This window comes from Carettochelys insculpta, chromosome 14 (assembly GCF_033958435.1).
Source record: "Carettochelys insculpta isolate YL-2023 chromosome 14, ASM3395843v1, whole genome shotgun sequence".
Lineage (NCBI taxonomy): Eukaryota > Metazoa > Chordata > Testudines > Carettochelyidae > Carettochelys > Carettochelys insculpta.
The window spans coordinates 32,344,861-32,368,397 of NC_134150.1; the positions used below are offsets into that span (position 1 = coordinate 32,344,861).

The following is a 23,537-nucleotide window of genomic DNA, read 5'->3' on the forward strand; positions in this document are numbered from 1 at the left end:
GGGAGCTGTCAAGCTCCGCGGGTACCTGGCCCCGTCCTAGCCGTGGGGAGGGCTGCTCCCGCTCGTCGTCATGGATTAACGGAGAGAGGCGCTCGCTCGGGGGGGGCCACCAGCTGAGCTGTGATTTGTGCTGCGCAGCTACTCTGTGCATTGCAGTAGGGCTGGAAGGACCGGAGCGCTCCGCTCCCCCAGCTGCAGCCATTGCCCAGCCCCGCATCGGCCCCATTCAACAGGAGAAGACGGCGCCGCGCAGCCCCGCCATGGCCAAGGAAGGCGCGGAGAAGGCGGAGGAGACGGAGCAGATGATCGGGAAGGAGGGCGGCCGGGAAGCGGCCGGGGGCAGCGGTAGCCCGCGGCCCGGGGACGCCAAGGAGATGCGAGCCGTGCTGCTGGCGGGCTTCGGCGGGCTCAGCAAGCTCCGGGTGGCCAAGAAAGTCATGCCGGAGCCTCAGGAAGGGGAGCTCAAAATCCGAGTCAAAGCCTGGTCCAGTATCGTCTCGTCCCCCCGCATCTTGTGCTCGTGGTTGGGGCCGGGCCGGCGCGGAGCGGGGGGGGCGGGCTCTGCCCTCGCAGGGCAATGGGGAAGCGGGGGGGGGATAGCCCCGTGCACGAGACTTCACTGTATTGTCACCACTCCAGCCCCCAGCGCCGTGTCACCTGCCACGCGCCTGCGGTTCTGTGTCGTGCTTTCTGCATCGCCCCGCGCCCTCCCCCCCGGCGAGAACAGGCCACGGCTGTGATTGCTCTGGAGCCGCTTAGCCACCCGCGGGCGTGGAGCGTGGCCGCTGGCTGCGCTGCTCTCTCGGTCAAGTTTATCTTCGGGGGAGACTATTTTGCAGGCTGTCTTAAGTTCCCCTTTGTCGGAAACCGCAGAGCTGGGTGGCTCTTGGGTTTGGTCTCCCCCATCTGATTGCAAAGGCGGTTAATTCATCCATTAACTTCCCCCCTGCCCCCTTTGGAGCTACCTTGGCAGCTTCTCTCTTCCAGTGCTGTGTCTCTCCCACTTCGGTAGCTTGCGTTTTATTTCCGTCTGACAGCTCCAGAGAGGAAATCTGCACTGAGAATGGTTTCAATGCCCAAAATGTTGTCTTTTGTTTTTTTGTTTAAGACAGGCCAAGGATGAAACAATGGGTATTTATGCTGCAAACAGTTAGTGAGAATAACACTGCTTTTAATGTCTGAGTTTACGCAATCCAATTGGAGGAATTGGGGATACTTGGCCAACTACATTTGGGGTTGTATTTTTTATCCAAGAAATGTTGGTGTGTGTCTAGTTGGTTGCTATACTGCTGAGCACTGTGACCTTTCCTTTTGAGACTGGCCACTGTTGGGTTTTTTTTCTCACTAGATGCTATTTTTCGTGTTTCTCATTGAGTACTGACAGCAGGTCAAGTTCTTAGAGAAACTGGTGGATGGTTAAGGACCAACCAGACTCCAGGAATGTTTGGTCTAAATGTTGTTTTTAAGAACAGTTTTCAGGCAATCTAAGTAGGATTTTTTATCCTTGAAATGCATATTTATAATTAACAGAGGCCCAAACCTAGAATCTGATTATGCCCAGAATTTCCTTTGAAGTCCTGGACTTTTCAGGCCAGAGGGATCCATTGTGATCATATAATCTAAATTCCTACATAATAAAAGCCGTAGAATTTTCCACTGATGTTCATGGGACTGAAGCCCTATTTACACAGACTCAGAGTAGTATGAGTGGCATGATCACATAGTAGCAATTTGCTGCTACGTAAATGCTCTGGCATCTGCTGACAGTGAGCATGAAGGCTGGTGTTTGTTTAAAAACTAGTGACACCAGAAATGATGCTGTTTATGGTTATGAATTTGTTATAATCTGCATATCCAAAAAATATCACTGAACCTGCTGCATTCTGAAGGGATTGCAAAACAACAACCTTGACTAGACAGCTCAGTCAGGTGGACGCTTGATTTTCCATATTGTGCTTTTTGTGAATCAGCTGGTCCCTTAATGAAGAGAGAGTTTTTTTGCTCCTCGCTTTCTCCAGAAAATTATGGTCAGCTATCCAGGAACCTGAATGATTAATACGCATGCAGGACAGGATTTTGCCTCTGGGTTTTTGTGTATATATCTCTTGCAGATTATGAGCACGATGGGAAATAAATGAAAGCAAGTCTATATTGAATATAATGAAACCTGCTTGGTGGTTTATGTCTGTAAAATCAAGGCTTAGTTAATATTGAGCAGAGTTGTAACTTCTTTGCACCAGGGGTTTCAATCATTAAATATTTAGCAGTTAACATTTATAATGTTGAATGCGATGTGTGTGTGTGTGTGTGTGTGTGTGTGTGTGTGTGTTCCTTTAAAACACATAAGTAATTGGCAGGGCTTGCTTCAATGTATGCACATGAATTTCTTCTCCATCATGACCCTAGAAGTAGCTACCTGTGTAGTGAATACATCTTCTGTAAAATAATAATAATTAGCTTTCCAAGGGTTTTGTTACTGTGAATAAACTGAAGCATGCATGCACTGGTTATCAGTGGAGCCAGTTGTGCAAATTACTGCTTTGTAGTTAACCTCAGATCACTTACTACACTATGTATTTCTGAAGCTGTAGCATAGCTCAAGGAGGAGGAGGAACATGCGGATTGGCTATGGTAAGCTGCATGGCCTTTCATCAAGGTCTGTTCTTAGCTGGACGTGGGCACAGGAGGTGAGAGAGAATCAGATGGCCAAAGCTTGTTTTGAGCAACTAGTGAGGAGGGATTAGATTGTGAGCCTGGTGTTTCCAGCTGGCAAAGATAGAGTAGAAATGGTGCTGGCTGCCTGGGTTTGGTTGGGAGGCTGACTGAGGAAATGATGAAAATGCCTGTTGTGGCCACTGTAGTGTGCTCTTTATGACATACAAGATTCAGAATGCATCTAGGATGAGCTTCCCTTGCGTTGCCTGCTATGCGTAAAGCATTCAGCTACGTCAATGCTGCAGATAGCTGCCTTCAGCAAATGGGGTTTTATTGATGTGATGTGGGGGGAGGGAAAGAATGAACCAACCACATAGATTTTGCTAAATCTTAGTTAGAAAACATTGTAAGAGGCACAAGTCTCTGCATGGTCTGTACATAGTCATTGCAGAAATCAAGTTAAATTTAACTTTCCTGTTTCAGGGCACTCTAAATAGGAGAAACTTGGGACCTGCCATTGTGTTGCTATTAGCCCGAAACCAAGAGGATAACTTTTTTTTTGAAGTCCTGAAATATCAATGATTTGCCTGAAAGTGTCTTTCATTTGTGATGAGTCATATGTTAGCCTCATTCAGTGACTAAGAAATGGAGCAATAGTCAGTGCCCACGCTGAATCACAGCTTTTGCATATTCCCTATAATTATTTCTTGATTGGTAATGATGGAGCAGCTCAGGGCTGCTATATTTACTTCTTTAGTGTCTATGTCTAATGAAATGCCTGAGATCATATTGTTTCAAGGTGAGCTGAATAGCTAGAACCAACCTGTCTCAGATTCACCAGTGAGTGGGAGACAGGTAATGATCTCATAAAATTACCTCTCTGTATTTATTTTTCATCCATGATGTAGTAGCTGTTCTTGCTGCTGCTGCTCATGATGCACATGTGTAGAGGAGGGGCAGAGGTGACCCTTTTTGTCTTGGCATTTGTGGAAGAACAGAGCTGCCCCCTAAATTAGAGGCAAGCAAAAGAAATCCCATGTGTAACAGAGTAGCACACAGCATCACATGTACTCTTGAATACAGTCTTAGTCATATTTCATGTGTTTCACTAAATAAAAAAAATGAGCTTTACTTGTTTAAAAAAATTGAGAGATGTCACGCTTTCAGAAGTCACTTTAGATAATTTAAGCACCTCCCTTCCACTGAGTTCAATGGAAGTTAGGAGCCCACATCTGTCTTTTGAGGATCTGGGTCTTAATGGCCTGACTGTCTCCTTATTGCACTGACATAAATCCAGTGATTTCAGTGGGATTATGCCTGAGTTACACCAGAGTAAAGAAGAAAATCAGAGCCATAAGATCATACCACCCCAAGCAGGAGCATGGAGGGAACTCTGCAGTGTTGGCATTACGTTTAGACAGGACTGGATGACAACAGAGTGCTCTAGTGTGCAGCCCTGCACTGGATGGGGAAGGGTAAAGAAATTGTCATCTGTCTCCACCCGCAGACCTGCAGACATGACCAGGGAGCAGAAACACAGCCACAAACCCCCCATGCTAGGGAGCTGAGAAATGCTACGCCACTATAGAAGAGTAGATGAAGGGAGGAGCTCCAGAACGGTTGCAGTGGCACTGCATTAGGAATTCAGATACACCTCTTGCTCAGGGGAGAGGGGGAACTCCTGTTCCATTGATGCAACAGTCAAGGAGGAGGTGATCGAGCCCATGAAGTTCAGGTTACTTGACATGCTTGTTAATGTCACTGCTATTTCAGGGAATATGCCCACAGAACCCCCGCTGCAATACTCTGTTCCTGGGGATTAGTCACTTGAGTCATTGTGCGCCTTCCTCCTCTGACTCCTCTTGCATACAAACTTTGATTTATAATCAAAACTACACTTAGTTAAGTCAAACTCAGGAGTCCTGTCCTTCCTGAATGACATCAAAGCAATCATTTATTTATCAATAGTCCATCTTCAAGCTATTTCCCCCACGTGCCACTCAGTTAGTTCACTGGGAAATATGAAATTGCTGAGAATGAATTGTCCCTGCAAACTTTCAGTCTTCAGTCTCCTCAAAATCCTCTAAAGCTATGCTAATTTTTCTCTTACCTGAGATTTTCAACCAAAGAAATTCCACCCTATGGTCCGCTCCCAAAGCCCAGTATTTTGCATTTCCCAAGCTTAGAGGAAGTTTGGATCTGAACTGTGTAGCTCTAAAGTAATACCTCCCTTGTCCCCCTGTGCCAGACAACCTCTCCTTCCTACATAGATCATAAGCAGGGATTGTCATATGCCTGGCAATATAGCAATATAGAACAGTACTTGTATCCATGGTTCAAAAAATGGAAAGTGATTATGTATTTGTGTGGTTATTCTTAATATGTTCCTTAGTCATTGTCCAAATTACAGCAAAGGCATCTACATGTAATAAAATGGAGGCCACAGCTTTGAAATATCAGAAGGTTGTAGCATGTACACTAGACCACAACTTGAAAAGAGTGATGAAGTTGTTCCCTTATGCCAGATAATGAGGTCAACCTGTCCCTTTCAGATCACAGTTGGCATAATGAATATTGATGAGGGATTCCGTAAGGCCTAATGTTGCACAGATAATTAATATACGAGCAGTTTATATCTGCAATCTCAAGTTCAAATTTACCTAAAGTTTGTAAGGGATAGGCACCCTGCTTGCTATGCTCACCAACACCCCTCTCTACCTAGGGGGTGGGGATCTGCATGTGTAACCCTGGCCTTTCTGGGACATCTCTCCCACCCCTGCCCTGGCCCCCTCTCCCCAGCCCCCTACCCCCCATCTGTCTGCTGCCTGGGAAGGCTCATGGGAGGTTGCTGTGGGCAGCTCTGGTGGTGGGCAAGGGGAGAAGTTGGGAGCAGCTACCACCAACATTGTGGTGGGTCAGGAAGGTGCAGCTCAGAGCCAAGTTCTGGCTGCCACTACTGACTCTCTGCTGCCCTTGGGTCAGGGAGTAGGAAGTGGCACCCCTCCCTCCCCAGCAGAGGAGGCAGGAGGGCCTGCTCAGAGCCAAGCTCCATCTGCCACCCAGATGGGAGCTGCAGCCTGTTGCTCAGACAGAAGGTGTAGGGAGTTAGCAACAGCTGGAGTTTGGGCCTGGGAGTCACCTTCCCCCACCACATATGCTGGTGGCAGGGAGGTGGGGGAGAGGGCCCAGAGCTGGGAGAGGGGCCAGAGTGATGAGTTTGCTGGCCTCATCATACAGCCCTGATTTGCTCTGAGTTACATCATTGATGCTGATGGGGGTTGTACATGTGGCTTAATGAAATGCCTTTTAAAAAATTGAGTTTCAAATCAGACCAGGGATAATTCAAAGGAATGACACTGCCAAGATTCCTTTGTTTGAACATATATTATACATGCCCTTTTTGATAAAAGGCATGTAGCCAAGTATTTCTCCTGACACAATAAAGGAAACATTCAAAAAATACACAGGAACAAGTCACATACAGGAGAATAAAAATGTGATGCCAGGCGAAAGGAACTATACAGAGTGGGACTGAGTTTTAAATATCAGGGTCAAAATCAAGCTTGATTGCTCCGCTATTTAATTATAATTATCTCCCGATATCACAATTATCTTAAGGCTGCCACACAATTAAAATAATTGCCAATAATAATGAAATTTTACATGTTTAATTGCACTGTTAAACAATATGTGAACACTAAATTTATAAATATTTTGCATGGTCTACATTCTCAAATATTCATTTCAGTTACAACATAGAATACAATTTTTTTTCACTTTCTCTTATTTTTACAAACATTTTCACTGTATATGTAAAAAGAAAATAAAGACCTTCAAGTCAAAGCACAAAGGGGCATATGAATGTTTAGCATGGCTGGCACATAAGTACCTTGTGATGCCAGCTATAATACTGCCATGGGAATGCCTGTTCTTACTTTCAGGTGGCATTTTAAATAAGAAGCAGACACCATTCTCTCCCATTATTATGTTTATAAGGGGAAAAAGCAATACACTGAGTATAGATATTACAAAGCAAGAATTATATGCATTCATTCACATACACACCTACCAGTACTGCAGCTGTTGTTATAGTTACCAGTCTCTGGCTTGGACCAATCTAATGCCAGTTAAATTGGACCTGAGTAGGGAGTCTGGGCACTGTTGGTTGTGATTCTGCTACTCTTAGGTTGTTGGCAGGACAAACCCAAAGCTTCCTGGCAAGACGGCCCCATTTTTAAAAGAAATCTTTTCTCATGCAAGTCAATGAATTTTGCCTCATTGGGTTGTAATCAGTCACTTTGCAACTTATCTGGAGGTTGTTTTCATTGTTGTTTAGCATCAGCCTGGTGAACACTTTTCTAGGTGTTGCCCCACCCTGGTTTTGGTGGGATTTGTTGTTTTCACACATTGGGAGTGCTTGTGTCTGACTTCAGGGCCCTCAATCTGCCCCTCCTCAGTCATCAAACACAATGGGTGCATGTGATAGCTGCTTAGTGCTCCTGAGTCTCCAGCACCTCTTCTGGCCATTTGGATGCCCAGGTAGCCATCAGGCTTCTCTCTCTTTAAACACTGACATTCCTCACTCACACAAAGTACTGGGGTGCTTTGTAAAGACAGAACACTCTAAGATTAAGGTAACAACTGCTGTTATAAATTCTTCCATAACATTCTTACACTCCTAAAGAAAAGAGCAGTGCTAAGGGTAAACAGGTGACCCTAGTGAGTCAGGAGGAGTCTTTTGGTCTGTTCCTGCCTAAACATTAAGAACAAACAGACAGCCTGCTTAATGCACCTGTATTAACAAGACTAGGCTGTTCCTTCCTGCTAGTCAGAAAGGGTGGCTGGCAGGGTACGCTGAGGGATTGCATATGGTTACACTTTAGCTACATGGCTATAGCGTAAATCGAACAAACCTGTTTGTCTCAGCAGTTGGCTGAACAAGAGCTAGGACTATGTGGATTTATAGGGTCTAAAGCAGTGGAGTCCAATAGTAAGTCAAGGTGCACCACTCTTGTGCTTGTCATCCTGGTGTATTTACCACAGGCCCCCTCCCCCTGTGCCAGGCATCCGCAGCCCTACCACCGCTGCCCTTTCCCCAGAGCCAGGTGCCCCCAGTCCCCGAGTCAAGTGATTTCTGGCGACTTACCAAACCCACCGCTGCTGGAGCTGTGGCCGCCAGAGCTGTGCAGGTGCCATGCTGGGGCTGGAGCCACAAAGGTTGCTGTCGCCACTGCTGCCAACAGTGAGGTGCGGCGTGGGTGGAGGGTACTCCACATGTGTGGCTCTGAGGAACTGCATTTAAAAGCTCCAAGAGCTGCATGCAGCTCCAGAGCCCGGGAATCACCACACAGCAGTGTCCTGGTCATCACATGTGGTGACTGTATAGGACACTGCGGGTCTAAAGTCTTTTGTTGCTTTGGTTTTGAGTGCAGTTATATGAAAAACACAGATTCTACATTTGTAAGATTCACTTTCATGATAGATAAATATGAGGGCTTTGGGGTGCAGGAGAGTGCTCATGGTGTGGGAGGAGGGGCTCCCTGCTGCGGCTGGTGGGAAAGAGCCCCTCCCTGTTGACCTCAGCATATTCAGGGCTTGGGGAAAGCCCTCTCTTCCCACTGCAACCTTTGAGCCCCTGTGCAGGGCTTAACAGTTCCTGGCTGGGGTTTAATGGGAAGCTGCCTGGCCATGTGGCTGCACAGCTTAGGGAGAACTATGCGCCACATTACTTACATTTGCCAGTTCACCTCCTGCTGTTGATTTTGTTTTATCTTTTACACTGCAAATAACAGTAATAAAATAATATAAAATACATAATATATACACTTGATATTCTGCATAGTAATTAATATTGATATATTTTAAGATGTGTGAAAACATCCAAAACTGATAATAAATGCAAGTTGGTACTCTTCAATTGCTGTTTTAATTGCATTGTTAAATAGCAAATCACGACTGTTGTAATCTACCTTGTTTTGCATTAATTGTTATGAGTAGTAATTGACACTCCCAATTCTTTGTGTTCCTTACCAATCCTGTTCACGTAATAGTTTTATTTTAATAGAGAGCAATTTTTATGTCATTGCTACTGCTGTTTCCTGAGGATAAGGCAAGACGTAAAAGATTGGATTGCTAGAGTTATGTTGTCAGGTTCATAATTGAAAACATGCCCTTTAAAATTATTTCTGCCAGGTAGTTCCATCAGAACGAGTGGTTGTATAAGAGCTGGCATATTAAGGTGTATATGATATACACAGAAAATCATATGTCTTTAATAGGCACAGACATAGCCACTGCTGTCCCTGTGTTCCCTACTTCTCCTAATGTCAGAAACCCAATTCCTCTGTCACAGTCGTAGTCACTGTTGCCCTTGTGCCTCCTATCTGCTCTAACGTCCTGATCCCAATTCCTCTCCTTGCTCTTGCATCACATCTCCACACCTAGTTCCCCAGAGGAAGAAGAACACAGGAGAGGTTCATTAGTTAACTTGTAGACAGTGGTCTTCAATGGAGTCAACATTTGTGAGCAATGTGTGTAAATATTGTTTGTAAATGATGATCATTGTGTATATATGTGATTCAGTTTCTCATGACTAGTACCCAAAGCTCTTCATCATTTAACATTTCCCTACCCTGTGCATAACATTACAGAAGGGGAATTGTCTTGATAGCTTTCTGATAGGATACAGCCATTCCACGATTACTTTTTAAGCCTTGAAGCTGTGATATGCTGTGTCCCTCCTAGTCATTCACACTCTGTTTTTAATTCATTCAATGTGTATGAGTGCCTTGTTGTGTTTCCCTTGAGTCTTTAGGGAGGACAAATGGCCCAGGTGTGTGGTTATGGGCTTAGTGTATTGAAGGACCCAGGTCCACTTTGCTTCCTCTACTGTAGGTTTCGTATGAAATTTTGAGCAAGCTGATTAGCTCAATTTCCCCTTCAGTACAAAGGATATAATAATGCTTCCCATAGAGGTCCAAGAGAGGACATGAGCAGACCAACTGACTGGGGTGGGGGAGGGAAAAACAAAGGGGGTGATTGCCCCAGGGCTTGGTGATTCAAAAGGACCTGGAGCTCCTGATGCTGCTGCAGCTAATGGAGTCAGAGCCCCATCCCTTTAAATCACCGCCAAAGTGCCTTGCACTGTAGCTCTGAGGGCTGGCTGACCCCAGCCTCACTCCTTCCACTGGAGGCCCTGCCCCTTCTGGAAGCATGGAGTGCTCTCCCTCCCCCACTACCCTTGCACAGAGGTCTGCCCAGTTTGATCCCCTGCTCCCCAGATATGAGCACAGCTGAAATAAAAACCTGCCCATGTGTCATGAAAATGTATCCCGTGACTGTGTCAGTCGTGGGATGCTCATAATAATTCTGCAGTTTAGGTTTTGAAAGTCATATTTTTCCAACAGTGGCCCATCATCTTGCTAATGCACAAATTGAGGACAGCTTGAAGCCCCTTTCAAAATAGGTGGCATTTGCACTGACGTTCCCAGGGATCTAGAACTCACCATGAATTTTCTTGTTTTCATGGTGTCATGTTGTCTGTATGCTGCTTTGTGTTTATCAGGTCTGTCCATGGCTTTGTTGGTATCCAGATGAAAGTCCTGATCTTGGAAACACTTATGCACCAGTGACTCTGTGTGGGAGCCAGGAGTGGCTCTACTTGCGTGTGTGAGATGACTCATGTGCATAACTTTGCAGAAAACAGGGCCTCAGCATACATCTCTTCTGGCTGGCAGTAATTGTAGAGCAATAGAAAACCTACAACATCAGTGCAACCTCTAAGTACAGGCATTCTCTGTAATCACAGATCTAATAGCCTTGTGGCTTGCCCCATCACCAGAGCAACCTGTGCAGAGTTGGGGTAAAGCTAAGTTCTTCCATGAGGGATGTGATTTCCCCCTGCACACTGGCTCCCCACCTGCCTATCCATGTGTAGTAGAACAAGGCAGCATTCAGTGTGAGCCTTTGTCATCTTTTGTTGCCTGGCTGAGTTTCTCTCCTTCCTGCACCCATGCTAGTGTTTTGATTTTATTTTTTCTTGTGTTTATAGTGGTTTAAACTTCATTGATCTGATGGTGCGGCAGGGGAATATCGACAACCCACCCAAGACACCACTGGTTCCTGGATTTGAGTGCTCTGGGATCGTAGAAGCTCTGGGAGACAATGTAATGGGATTTGAGGTAACATTACCTTTTTTCTCACAGTGTGATCAAGGAAGCCGCATTTGACTAGGACTGTAGAAGGAAGGATTTAAGGCCAGAACTTACCTCTCTGGCTTGCATTGTCTAGTATCTGAAAACTTGTATGTCCAGTGAGTCAGTGCTCAGCAAGCTGGGGTAGGATTCTACTGCACACTAGCTTGCTGCATGCTGTCTGGCCCTGTAGATCCTTCTATGGAAACTGAAAGTTCTGCAGTGGGCTTTGCCGTATTCCTGTTTGATGTTGATTAAAAGGAGCTTGGAATAGGGATGTGTCAGAGCCCCTGTGATGGAGCAGTTGCCCTACACTGGTATAGAAAGGGTTAAAAACAGCTCTGGGAGCCAATCGGGGTAAGGCTTGTGGCACCCAGTCGGAGTCCAGGAGGGTTGTATAAAAGATGTGGCTGGCCAGGTTGAGCATACTGTTGCTCTAGCCTTGGAGGGAGAGGGGCCTAGCTGCCTGCTAGAGTGGGGTACAATGCTTTGGACAGGCAGGGTGAGCTAGGGAAGCCCTGGCCTGAGTAAGTCCAGGCTGAGGCTGAGTGACTGCATCTGGGGGCAGGGTACTATGGAGGCAGCCAAGGTAGGGGAAGGCAGCAGGTTTGTAACCCCTTGACAATGATAAGGGTCCATTTTAGACTATGCTGTGTTTGCCCCTGACATAAGGGGCTAGATCAGTGTTTCTTAAACTATGTTTCATGGAACATAGGTCCATGTCCCATAGTGTTTGGAAAAATAATTCATATTATAAAGTTTTTGTCATTAAAACCAGAACAATGTTACTACTTCATTGCCATGATACCTGATCAAATTACTTCAGTTTGTTTTTTTCTGTATATGTTGCTGTTTGTCTTTTGGGTTTTTCTGGTCTGACAATTTTTTATTTTTGAAGAAAATTTTCATAGGGGTTCCATACAAAAATATTATTGTTTGGTGTTCCATGGTCTCAAAAAATTTAAGAAACACGGGGCTGGACAATGCTTGGCAGTGGGTATAGAGGGTTTGAGGCTCCCTGAAAGGGGAGGAAGCCAGAGTATGGGGTACTGGGGCAGAGCAGTTCCCTGAGGGAAGGGCACCGTGGTGTGGGAGGGATGCAGGTGTTGGAGAACAGACAGGTAACAGCTAGTGAGACACTGGCCAGAAGAGGGTGCTGCAGAGGCTGGCTGACTAATTCCCTCAAGATCAATAGGAGGTGCTGTGGTGGTGAGTGCCACCCAGTTACAGACTCCCAGGAAACTCTTAGTGTGCTTGAGCAGTTAGGCCAGGTCTACACTACACCTCTCTTCAGGCCCTCCATCTCCTGTTGATCTAACCTACACAACTTCAACTACTTGAATAGTGTGGCTGAAGTTGACGTACTTACCACAGTATCTTCAAAACAGTAAAAGCAGCTGGGGGTTGCTTTCCCATCAACTCTGGCAACTTTCCTCATTGAGCACCATGGTCTACAGGAAAGCTCCTGGAAGTCGATTTATTGCCTCTAAGAAGACATGATGAACTGATCACTGGGTTCGATCACTGAATCACCGATCCACCATCAAGTGTAGACAGGCCCCTAGAATGTCGCGAGCCAGTGTGCTCTAGATTAATACCTTGTCCTTGTTTCATGCTAACTTACAGCATAGGCAAGTCTTTATCTGCAAGTAACGTGACTGAAAATGCAGGGTAAGAAACCATCCACCTAACCATGAAGGGAAGGAACAGACCTGGGCCATTTGGCTAGCAGCAGACACCTCCTAAAAGAACAGTTTTCTTGCCTAAGATGAAACCATGCTTATCGGAGCCTTGCTTAGCAAAGAGCTGTGTTTAATCAAAATGAGATCATCTTCTCCAGAGGGACATTTAAATTTGTGGAAAAAGTCCCCCAGATCATCCAAAACTTTATGTATATGTTCTGTTCAACAAGATCTCACTGCAGTGTGCCTTAACGGGGAAGAATTGTATTACTTGTTGCTTTTAGTGTACCGAGAGTCTCTTCACTTTTAATTTGTTTATTGCATTTCCAGAAATTCCTCTAAAAATTTCTTAGTCTGCTAGATTGTTGTCTAAAGACCTCTGTAGAGTGACATTTAGTGGCAAGTATTCTTTTAACAGGCAGAAGTTTAAATACATTTTAGTGTATCATCTGGTTTCTTGTTCTGGAAGTTCTGTTGCAAAGAAAACTGACTTTGATATTTGCCCAGCATCTTGAAGAGGAACAGCTTCTAGCAGTGCTGCTAATTACCATTTTTGCATCCTAGCAACTGGAATTTTAGATTTCCTTACAGGTCGACTTGCCAGAGTTAGTTAATAAGATGATCACAGGCCTTCAGGAATTTTCTGATTCTTATATTGGGCCTGCTGTGGGTATAATGCACTGAGTGTGACAAACACTAACATGAGATTGCCATTGCAGACTATCATTGAGTGGAGATTCTCCCTAGAAAAAGGAAAAAAAGTCATGCTGCTGATCAAATGCTCTCGGGGTGAAATTCATGTGCAGCCCCCATGTAGGGTGGTGTCATAGTGTTATGGAGGCTGTGGGCAGAGCAGTCCTCACAATTCAGCCACTCCCTCCTTAGTTACTCATGTAATCATCCTGCCCTGCCAACTTTTACTCTGACAGTGATAGTCTCTTTCATTACCCCTGTGTCTGTTCCTCCCACTGGTAAGTTTGTGTTTGCTTCCTTAATGCCTGTTATGCATGAGAATGTCCTGCCTGATTAGTCCATAAAGCCACTGCTACTACCTCCTCCAAATTCCTCTTAAAGGCTTGCTTCTGCCATTATGCTTATGATATTCTGCCAACTGATGAGGAGTAGGCAGGAAGCCAGCAGGCACGGCTGAAATCATTTATATTCGCTTTTTATTTATATGTTGAAAAAGTCAAAATACTTTGCCTATAAATCTGCTAATTTTACACAGAGTCAATCTGTGTAAGCATATTTGCTATCACTGCTCCCTTCTTCCACCTTCCCCTGTACACTCCCACTGGTGCGTAGTCCCAGTTGTTGAAATTAGATTGTAAACTCACAGCATCTCTTACACTGTGTTTGTACAATGCTTAAAATAGCAGACCTGTCATTCTGCTTTGAGTATCTAAGCACTACAATGGGGCAAATAATAATTTACTCGCTCCCTCCTGCAGGGAAAGGCAAATTGCACCCTACTTGTACAGTGTTAAATGACAATTAAAACACCAGAGATCTCATAAGTAGCTGGCACCAGGTATTTTAAAGCACCTGTATTCTGTACTGCACCCCATTCTGTTTTCTGTCATTTATGTTAAGCCCCCCTCTTAGCGGAAACCTTCTGTTTCAACTTCCAGTGGTACTTTCTTGATTTATATGTGCGTTCTGCTGAACTAATGCAACACAGAGGTCTGAATCTCCTGAACTAGCACGGCTGGATATACATGGATTATTTTAATCATATCTCTGCAACATGTTGGATTAATGTAATGAAATAATCACTCCTTTTTTATATTAATGTATTTTTGTTTCTCATTTAACTAGGTATTGCATAAAGAGAGCTTTATTAGGCAGCATTATTGTTCTTCCACAACAGCTTTGTGAACAGTGCTCAGTTAGGTGAAAGACCATGGCCCATTTGGTTTCTAATAAGGTTTCCTTAGGAATGAGAATCATGTTGCTTGGAACTGTTTCTTCAAGGAATCAAAATTTATCATCTGTCCATTTTTCTATTAACAATAATTTCATTGTCTGAAACTTCTACTCTCATATGTGCAGATATAGCATTCTGAATGTTTTTTTTTCTCTTTAATGGCTAGATTTTGTATAATGCCAAGGAAACATAATCCAGTTTATAAAACTAGTATAATGTTTCTGGTCTGGATTAAATTTTTGCCTGCATTTGTGGCCTCGAGTTCTCTAATCGCTTTGAAATGGAAATCCTACAGCTATAGGATATGAATGTTTGCTTGAATACCATTAAGCCTGCCTGATTATACTGGGTCTCCTTTAAAAGCCAGGATCAAGGGTGATGATATGGACAAAGTAAATCATGTTTGCCCTGGTAGAACCATCCTCTAATTAAAACAAGTCTTTAATTTTTAGACATATTTTACATGACTACATAACCAAAGCAATGGTTGTGTTAAGAGCCCTGGGATGGAAGAGAAAGCTGAGGCATGTGTACGAATACACTGGTCAGGAAATGCACAATCAGCTCAAAATCAGTATGTGTAAATTAGAGGGAGCTGATGTTTGCACCAAACAGCACAACCTGATATCCTGGTTTCCAGGGTCCGAAAGGCCAGAGGTTAAAACCCAAATCTTGTGCACCACTCACTATAAGTGGACTGCTTGCATGTGAAGCCCCACTGAAGTAATTGAGACTCCATATGGTGCAGGATTAATGTGATCAGGATTCAGTCCATGATCATTAGTCTTCAATTGAACTGAGTGTTTTATCGCTGGCATAGCCAAACTGGCAGCCCTGGATTTTAAGGGGTCTCTTCACTGCGCAAGGATATGACAAATCCAGGCTTCTCATGGTAACTCTTTATTGATAGAGGTTTCTAAAAATGTTCTTCAAGTTGAATAAATCCATCATTCCAGCATAGCCATTTGAGCACCTGTTCCTGCTTGCTGCTGAAATCAATACGAATTTAACTATTGAACTTCACAGGAAATAGGATTGGGCCCTCACCAGTTAAGAAGCTCTTAATTCTTGTGGCAGTGCTCAGTTGCAAAGATGTGAACTGACATGCTGGTTGAGCACTGTAAAATAAAGTAAAAGCATCCTCAGTAACTGGCAGGAGGGACCTTAGTGCTCCACACTTTCAATCCATTAACTTTTTTTTAACAGAGTGAATGCTGTAAAATGCTAAAGCCTTGTTCCAATTAATTTTCTGCACAGTGTGTTAATATGAAGGACCTTTTCAAAATGAGGAGGCATTTCAGTGAAACTGGAATGACAGTTGTGTTCGCCAACTTCATCCTACACAAAATAAACCTTTCCCACCTGTCACCAGCTCTTTAAATGTTAACAAACCTAATGTTTCCCAAGGCCAAAGAGATGAAAACATCTTGAGAGGCCAAAATGCTTTTGCACTGGAAACAGATTCTCTCAGGCAGTTGTCCCAGCATACCAGCTGCCTAACCGTTGTCAATTTTTTTTCATAAGCATGATAGAATAGAACAATTAAATGCATAGGAGCAAAATTTTACCCTCCTTACTCACGAGTGGTCCCGTTGAACCCATTTCTGCTCTTACTTACCACAGTGTAATTGTCTAGAAGTTTTCCTGTACCCATGCACGTGAAGCGGATTTGCCTTACATTTTCAGGTAATCATATTAGTATTCTTCGCTGTCTATGGGGAATTGCTGTCTGAATTCTCTGTATCTGAAACAGCAACAAAAGCCGCTATATAAATATATGAAATTGATGTCTGCCACCTTAGTGTGATCCCCAACAGTCACTTAATGTGGCTAATATAAACTCACTCCATCTTCAAACTTATCTTAGCTCCATTTTGTATTTGATGGAGCAATTTTTCACTAGTATGTCTATATTTTTCTACCATAATTGAGTCTTCATTTGCAGGGGAAAAGAAGATTGCCTGGCACCTCTAATTCCTGCAGATAGGAGCTGATAGATTTAGTAGTTAGCATAAGAATTGAAGGACAGAGAGGTTGATGTTTTGAAGTCCTATTTTAAAGTTGTAGGAACAGTTCTGTGCAGTTACTCAATGAGAGTTAGACTCACCTGAAGTGAGTAATTCTGGCAATAAGTGGATGAAGTTCAGAGCTGAATGTATCCCCCATAGTTGAAACTCTTGTCACCTATTGTTTATTTCCATCAGCCAAAGACAGTTTACTTTGAAGTTATATTATTCTAAGCAGTTATTTAAACAGGTAATGCTAGCATTAAAGTAACAGGCTAAATCACTGGATTTCCCAAACTTTCCTATTGTGGTTTATTTCTTGAAATAAGCCTCCTATTCCTATGTTCACACCTCCTCTGAAGCCCAGAAAAATAGCTGGTGAAAATATCTAAAGATTATCTATGCCACGCACCTACTGGATGTAGTTTACTGTCTCAGGTAGTAACACCTAGATCACTCGCAGAGAGAAATAATGAGACTTCTGTACAGCCCTAGCTGAGAGGGAGCTGGCTTTTAGCTCAAACTGTAAAAGCTCCTGCCCTGAGCTCCAGAGGTCACTGGCTCACGCTTGTGGATGGTTACAATTAGATCAGTAGGATGAAAATAAACTCCCTTTTAGATGTTGTTACTAAATAATATTAGTTGTGTCTACACTGAGCCCTGATTTTTTTTTCCAGGCATAAGGGGCTGCTGACAAAAGGGGTTTTTGCCAGCAGAACACATCTACGTGGCTTGATTTCTGCTGCATTATGCAAATTAGCCTCAGGAAGATACACGTTAGCCAGATAACTATGCAAATAAATCACCATTTTGCATTTTTGAGACTGCTTATTTGCATCAAACTGTTGGCACTAGGGCTCAGCGTAGACACAGCCACAGTGTTTGTGTTGTCCTAGTCCTGCTCCTACAGGCAGGACTTAACATTTGATGGTAACAAAGCTTCCCTCGCAGGTTGGACACTCCACTGCTCAGATTGTTTGATGCCACTTTTTCCTCCAGTCCTTCTAGTGTTAGTGATGTCTGCAAATTTAATCCTGACTGAATTTTCACCAAAGAAGCAAACCAGCAAAGAAAGATCTGGAGCGGAGCTTTTGTGTTTTGTTTGAGTAAAAGTTATATGATCCAGAAACCCTCTGGAAGTCCTAAAGAGCCCAAGACTGGGGTGCAACTTTGCTGCTTCCTGATAATTTTTGCAGCAGAAGTTTTGTGGGCAACCCGTCATCCATAGAGGCCGGTAGGAGAACCTCTGATCGTGTCACTTATGTTCTAATAGTTATTCATGGATTCCACCTTGATTCTGATGTGCATTCTTATTATTCTGATAATCCCAATGTCATTCTTTCTATTACTGCAGATTGGAGACAGAGTAATGGCTTTCGTAAACTATAATGCATGGGCTGAAGTTGTATGTACCCCAGCAGAGTTTGTCTACAAGATTCCTGATGACATGAGTTTTTCTGAAGCTGCGGCCTTTCCTATGAACTTTGTAACTGCCTACATGATGCTCTTTGAAGTGGCCAACCTAAGAGAAGGCATGTCTGTGCTGGTCCACTCTGCAGGGGGTGGGGTGGTAAGTTGGTGCATTTAACTCTTCTTGTCATAGGAGTTGCTGAAATGGTTTGTTGTATGTTAAAACTCAAAAGAGACGCAAGTCTCAACATTTGAATTCAGCTCTAAACTCGTCCCCCATATGCTGGAAGGGTTATATCGGGTTTCTTATCTCTATCCAAATGTTAAATATATCCAAGGATTTATTGGATAGTTCTCAGCCAAAGAAGCAGCAATCCCAGTGAACTTAAACACACATATAAGAATATAAGAATGGCCATACTGGGTCAGGCCAAAGGGCCATCAAGCCCAGTATCCTGTCTTCCAACCACGGCCAATGCCAAGAGGACTGAAGAAAATGTGTTATGATCAAGTATCAGAGACATAGCCATGCTGATGAAGTGGGTCTTTGCCCACGAAAGCTTATGCTCCAAAATATCTGTCAGTCTATAAGGTGCCACAGGACTTCTTGTTGTTATGATCAAGTGATCCTTCTCTTGTCACCCATTCCCAACTTCTGACAAAAGCTTGGGACACCATTCCTGTCCATCCTGGCTAACAGCCATTGATGGACCTATCCTCCATGAATTTATCTAGCTCTCTTTTGAGCCCTGTTAAAGTGCTGACCTTCACAACATCCCCTGGCAAGGAGTTCCACAGGTCAACTGTGTTGTGTGAAGAAATACTTCCTTTTGTCTGTTTTAAATCTGCTACCTATGAATAATGAAGTGGGAAGGCAGAGTTCAAAGAGCAGATATTAATATTGTCATAAGTGCAGGGGACTGGACGACATGACCTCTCAAGGTCACATCCAATCCTATGATTGGATTCAGTGATTATGGGATAGAAATTTGAATCTGTGTGTAGGGAGCAGATGATATGCTTGGAACATTCTCTGTGCTTCTGAGAAAACCTGGAAAGGGATTCTGTATCTTCCACAACTAAGGAAAACATTGCAGGATTTTCCAGGGCCAGGCCTGAAGTAAAAAGACAAGCAGAGTTGAAGTGAGCAATGACTACTAGATATTACAGTCTGGCACCTGCAGCAAATTACATTGCTTGAGCAAAGCACCAGCTGCATGGGTTCAGGGGAACAGGACGCTAGCCAATTAGCAAAGAAGGAACCAGCCAGTCTGTATTACAAATCATGTAGGCTCTGCTTCAGGAAAGCACCTAAGTGTGTGCTTAACATGAAGATACAGTAGAATTTCTGTATCTGTAAACCAAGTGAACTTTCTCCACAAAATTTATCCACTTAAGGATTTCAATAGATCTCTGCCTTCTCAACTGGAGCTCCTCTCTTTTATCCTTCAAAATTATTTCATGGTTTTTGTTCTAATTAATATTTCATAGTCTTCCAGTGGCTGGCAGCCCTCAAACACCTTATTCTTGATTGTATGCCCTTACCTCTTCTTCCAGAGTTTTCTGAAAGTTAGGCTGTAATTAAAGGAATAAATTCATCACTTCTCCACACAAAATGTTTGTAGCCAAAAGTAATCCTACTTGCAATGAACAACCCTCTTGGAATACTCCAGTAAATGACTGGAATTTATAATCTTATTACAGTTCAGTGCAGTACAGACTAGGGAATTATGGCCTACTTTGTTTAATATTAATCTTCAGTGTGGAATTTGGAGCCATGTTAAAATAACACAGAGCTGCATATTAAGGGAAGCTATGCACTTTGCCATCACTGTAATAACTTATGGCTCGGTTTTTTATTTAAGGCACTAGATTGTATTGGGGTGGGGTCAGGGAATAGAACCAGAGCTGCCTACTGGGGTGCAGCAAAAAGTCTGAAATGAATTTCCATGCAGTTACTTCTGTAGACATTAATATGCAAATTAGCATAGAATCCCAAAGTGTGGTCTTTCTGAAACAAATCCATTATTCTCTCCTGTGCCCATCAGTTAGTCCAGTGCATATATATAATTCCTTTCTCCTACATGTCGTCAGTTCTCCATTTTCTCCTTGCCTTCTCCATTCCCCATCCATCGATTTCTGCCCCTCCCGCCCCCCCCCCCCCGTCATCGTTACTCCATTAACTCTCCTCTGCTCCTCACATGCTGGGTTCCCTCTCTGAGTGCCTGTTGATGTTTGGGCAGGTGACTGCTTCCTTGTCCCTCTCCAGACAGTTACTTAATGCCCCTTTCAGTTTCCCTTAGGTCTGTCAGTAGAGTAGCTGAGGGCAGGGAAGTTGCTGACTGGTTGTCATGAGGTGAGGGAAGGAGGCCCTCGCCCGCTTTGCCCACTCTGGTGAAATTACCTAGGCATACAAACAGGGAGACCAGAGGTTAAGCATGATTTTGCAGATCTACACTGGGCAAGTGGGAGCTCCAGGAGATATTGCACCTCCAAGGCACACAGTAATTTCTACAGTTATCTCGTCTGTAGGGAAGGGCTTTGGGAGGTGGACCTGCAGAGGTCCTTTGTTGTGCATTCTCCCTGTAACCAGCAGCTCTGACAGGGCATGGAGGATCGGTGACAGAGCATGGAGGACTACAGCCAGGAAATAATCAATATGCCTGTTTCCCAGTCCTGCCTCCAGACCATGTTGTCTCTCCAGACATTTGAGGTAAAACTTCACCGTTGGAAGTCACTGGTGCTTTTTCCACATCACTAACTGAAGCTGAGTCTTACAATTAATGTGCTAACGGGCCCAGAATTATATTATGCTAGAGGGCCCAATTCTAATACTCCATGTTTTTAGACCACTGAACATGTGATCAGATACACTGAACAAATGAGTCACAGGAAGTTCCTCATTTAATAATAAAAGAAAATCCAGCTTTCAAATCACTTTATGATGAGATATTTTCTAGGCCTTTGTGTTAGTAGATGCAAAGCTCATTAACATTGACAGCAAGTAGAAAGATTGGCCAGTTGGTATCTAAATGTCATATAAATTCCTGAATAATTTAATAAGACAATAGGGCCCTGGTGGTACAGGAGCTTTGCAGTTGTTCCTCTCTCAGCAGTGCTAGTTCATTATTCTAGATACTTCTGGCACTTTGTGTAAGAAAACATGTTGCTCGTTAATTTCTTGTCTGGTTATTTTTGGAATTCCTTCTGGGAGAAGTTCTGCAGCCTTTTCATAGACATGAGACAGAGAAAATTCCCACTGACCTCTGTGTATGTACTGTCTGATTTTTTGGTAAAGAAGTGCTTCTGATTCATATAGTAGTGGTCCCTCTGCTAGTATGTTTGGGGGCTTGTTCATTGTGATTGGATACACTACTGTATCTCTTTAAAGTCGGAGAAGGATGGCTGCGGGGACAGGTAACCCCAACTCCAGGAGTGCCAGGGAAGACAGGCAGATACCGAGTGACAATAAGTGGTCCCCGGGTAAAATTTATTGTCTTGAAAAGTCTTAGAACACTAATCTTTCCAGGGTCAGAAACCAGGAGTCTTGTAGCGTAGACCAGAGCCAGCACTCTCTTCTCTCAGCCAATAAGGACACACTCTGGGAAGGAGGCCAATATATAATTTACTGTTCTTACCTCATGGGAAGGTTTTAGGACATGGGTTAGAAGACAGCAGCTTGCTTGCTAGTTCTTCTCTAAAATTTGAGGGGAGCATGGAAAAACGAAAACCTCACCCAGGCCAGGAACTCCTGAGGGGCAGGGGAGGAGGGACAAATGCTGCAGAATTTTTGTTGCGGATTTTTTTGTTGAGAGAATTCAGTTTGCTTCTAGTCTGGGCAGGGCTGGGGTTGGGTGAGGAACGTAATGGGCCAGCTTGATGAAGCTTGCTGAGGGCTGCTGCCTAGCTGAGGAGCAAAAACTCAAAGGGAAAAACTGTGTGTGTATCGGGCATGTTGGGATCAACAACTTTCAACACAATGAAGAAACTTCAAGGAGAAGGTTTGTTATCTCCCTCTTTTAGGCCCCCATTCAAAGAGCTACGTAGGTAGGTGACTAGCTTATAGCACATGAGAAATCCTGTTGAATTCAAGGGAAAGGCTTAATGTAAAGGAAGGCAAGTGCTTGCTGAATTGGACATCATACACCATCTTAATGCCACATCTGCTCCAGTTTACAGCCCATTCATGCTCCCCTGCTCTCCACATTCTCTCTGTTGATTCTATTCTCTAGTCAGGCTAAGGGATCTTTTCCACCCTTCTTCAGAGGGCAGGAAAGGGGAGCAGCAGGTGTCTTCTGCTGTGGCTGCCAACAGGTGACTGCGGACCCTTTCTTTTGGGGTTGGCCCTACTTCCACTGAAGTCAATGACAAAATTCTCATAGGCTATGGTGGAGCAGGGGGTCAAGGTCTATTGGCAAGCAGCTTGTGGGGTTTTTTTTCCCCCATCTCCTCTCCCAGTCTATTGAGAAAAGAGACCTGACTCAGCTGCTGGGCTTTCAGGCCTCTGTCCCAGGCTGTCTCTGCTTTTCCCTGAGCATGGGACCCTCCTATGCCAGCCTGAGACTTACTTGCAGTGAATCCAGGGGGAAGAGACTTCTGGAACAGAGCAAACCTGGAAAAGGAGTCTGGTAGAGACCTGCATGATGCTGGAAGACAGCTTTAAAAATATTTCATCATGATCCCCTGTTGAGCCCAGGACTAGCATAGTATTAATGGTGACAGAGTTAAGCTGTCTGTAATTTGGCATTCAGTAAACACAGTAGTCCCTCTAGGTATGTGGGAGGTACAGTCCCATGCACCCTCTCATAACTCGAATTTCATATAAGTCGGGGGGGTGGCTTTTTCCGTGGTGGAACGCACATTCTCCAGCTGGGGAGCAACAGGAGCCCCTGGAGCTCCCTTTGAAAGGTAAGTCCTGGGGTTGGCGGGGGGCAGTTGGGGAGGGTTAAACCTGGCGGTGGATTGGGTCCATGGGAGGGGTCGGGGGGGGAGGGTTAAGCCTGGCAGTGGGTCACAGCTGCAGGAGAGGCAGAGGGTGGAGTTGAGCCAGAGCTGCACGCTGGGGGGCCGGGGGGGCGTTGAACTGGAGCTGGGGGGGTGAGTCAGAGCCACGTGCGGGCAGGGTGAGCGGGAGCCATGCTTGGGTTGTGAGATGGGGTTGGGGGGTGGGGACTGAACCGGTTTTGCACAGGGTCTGGGGGGTGGGGATTGAGCCAGGGCCAGGAGGAGCAGAATTTTGAGTTACACTTAACTTGCATTAATGCGACTTAAGCACAACTCAAAATTGTACTTTTTGAGGATTTACTGTATACAAAACTGGTGTAACTGGTATACAAAGAATCTGGGGAGGGGAGGGAGAAGGAAACGAAAGGTTAGACCACTCTTTTTACCCTATAGTATTATTTTTCTGTGTTTTTATTCTCCTATTTCATCTCCTATATATGTTGCCCAGTTTTGCACACCTCTTAAACATCATAAAGGTCTGAATTGTACCACTTCATGACTTAATCTCCAGACACCAGTAAGAGTTAATATTCAGTAACTCTCTTGTACTAGAATTTCAGTTTCACATTAGCTAAAATTAAACCTCTGCTCATGCAGAGGCATTGATTACGAACCTATAGCTGTGATGTGACCTTACCTTTCAGGTTCAGCATCAGAGGAA

At 44.2% G+C, this 23,537-nt stretch overlaps 1 protein-coding gene across 2 annotated transcripts in view; it reads left to right on the forward strand.

Moving 5' to 3' along the window:
- Positions 1-244: 244 nt before the first annotated feature.
- Positions 245-23,537, forward strand: part of VAT1L (vesicle amine transport 1 like) — a 91,215-nt gene continuing 67,922 nt past the window's right edge. For both annotated transcript variants that reach the window (XM_075008545.1, XM_075008546.1), the window contains exons 1-3: positions 245-484; positions 10,706-10,835; positions 17,817-18,032. In XM_075008545.1, the coding sequence (XP_074864646.1) occupies positions 261-484; positions 10,706-10,835; positions 17,817-18,032 (570 nt within the window). In that variant the 5' untranslated portion in view covers positions 245-260. The remainder of the gene's footprint in view (positions 485-10,705; positions 10,836-17,816; positions 18,033-23,537) is intronic.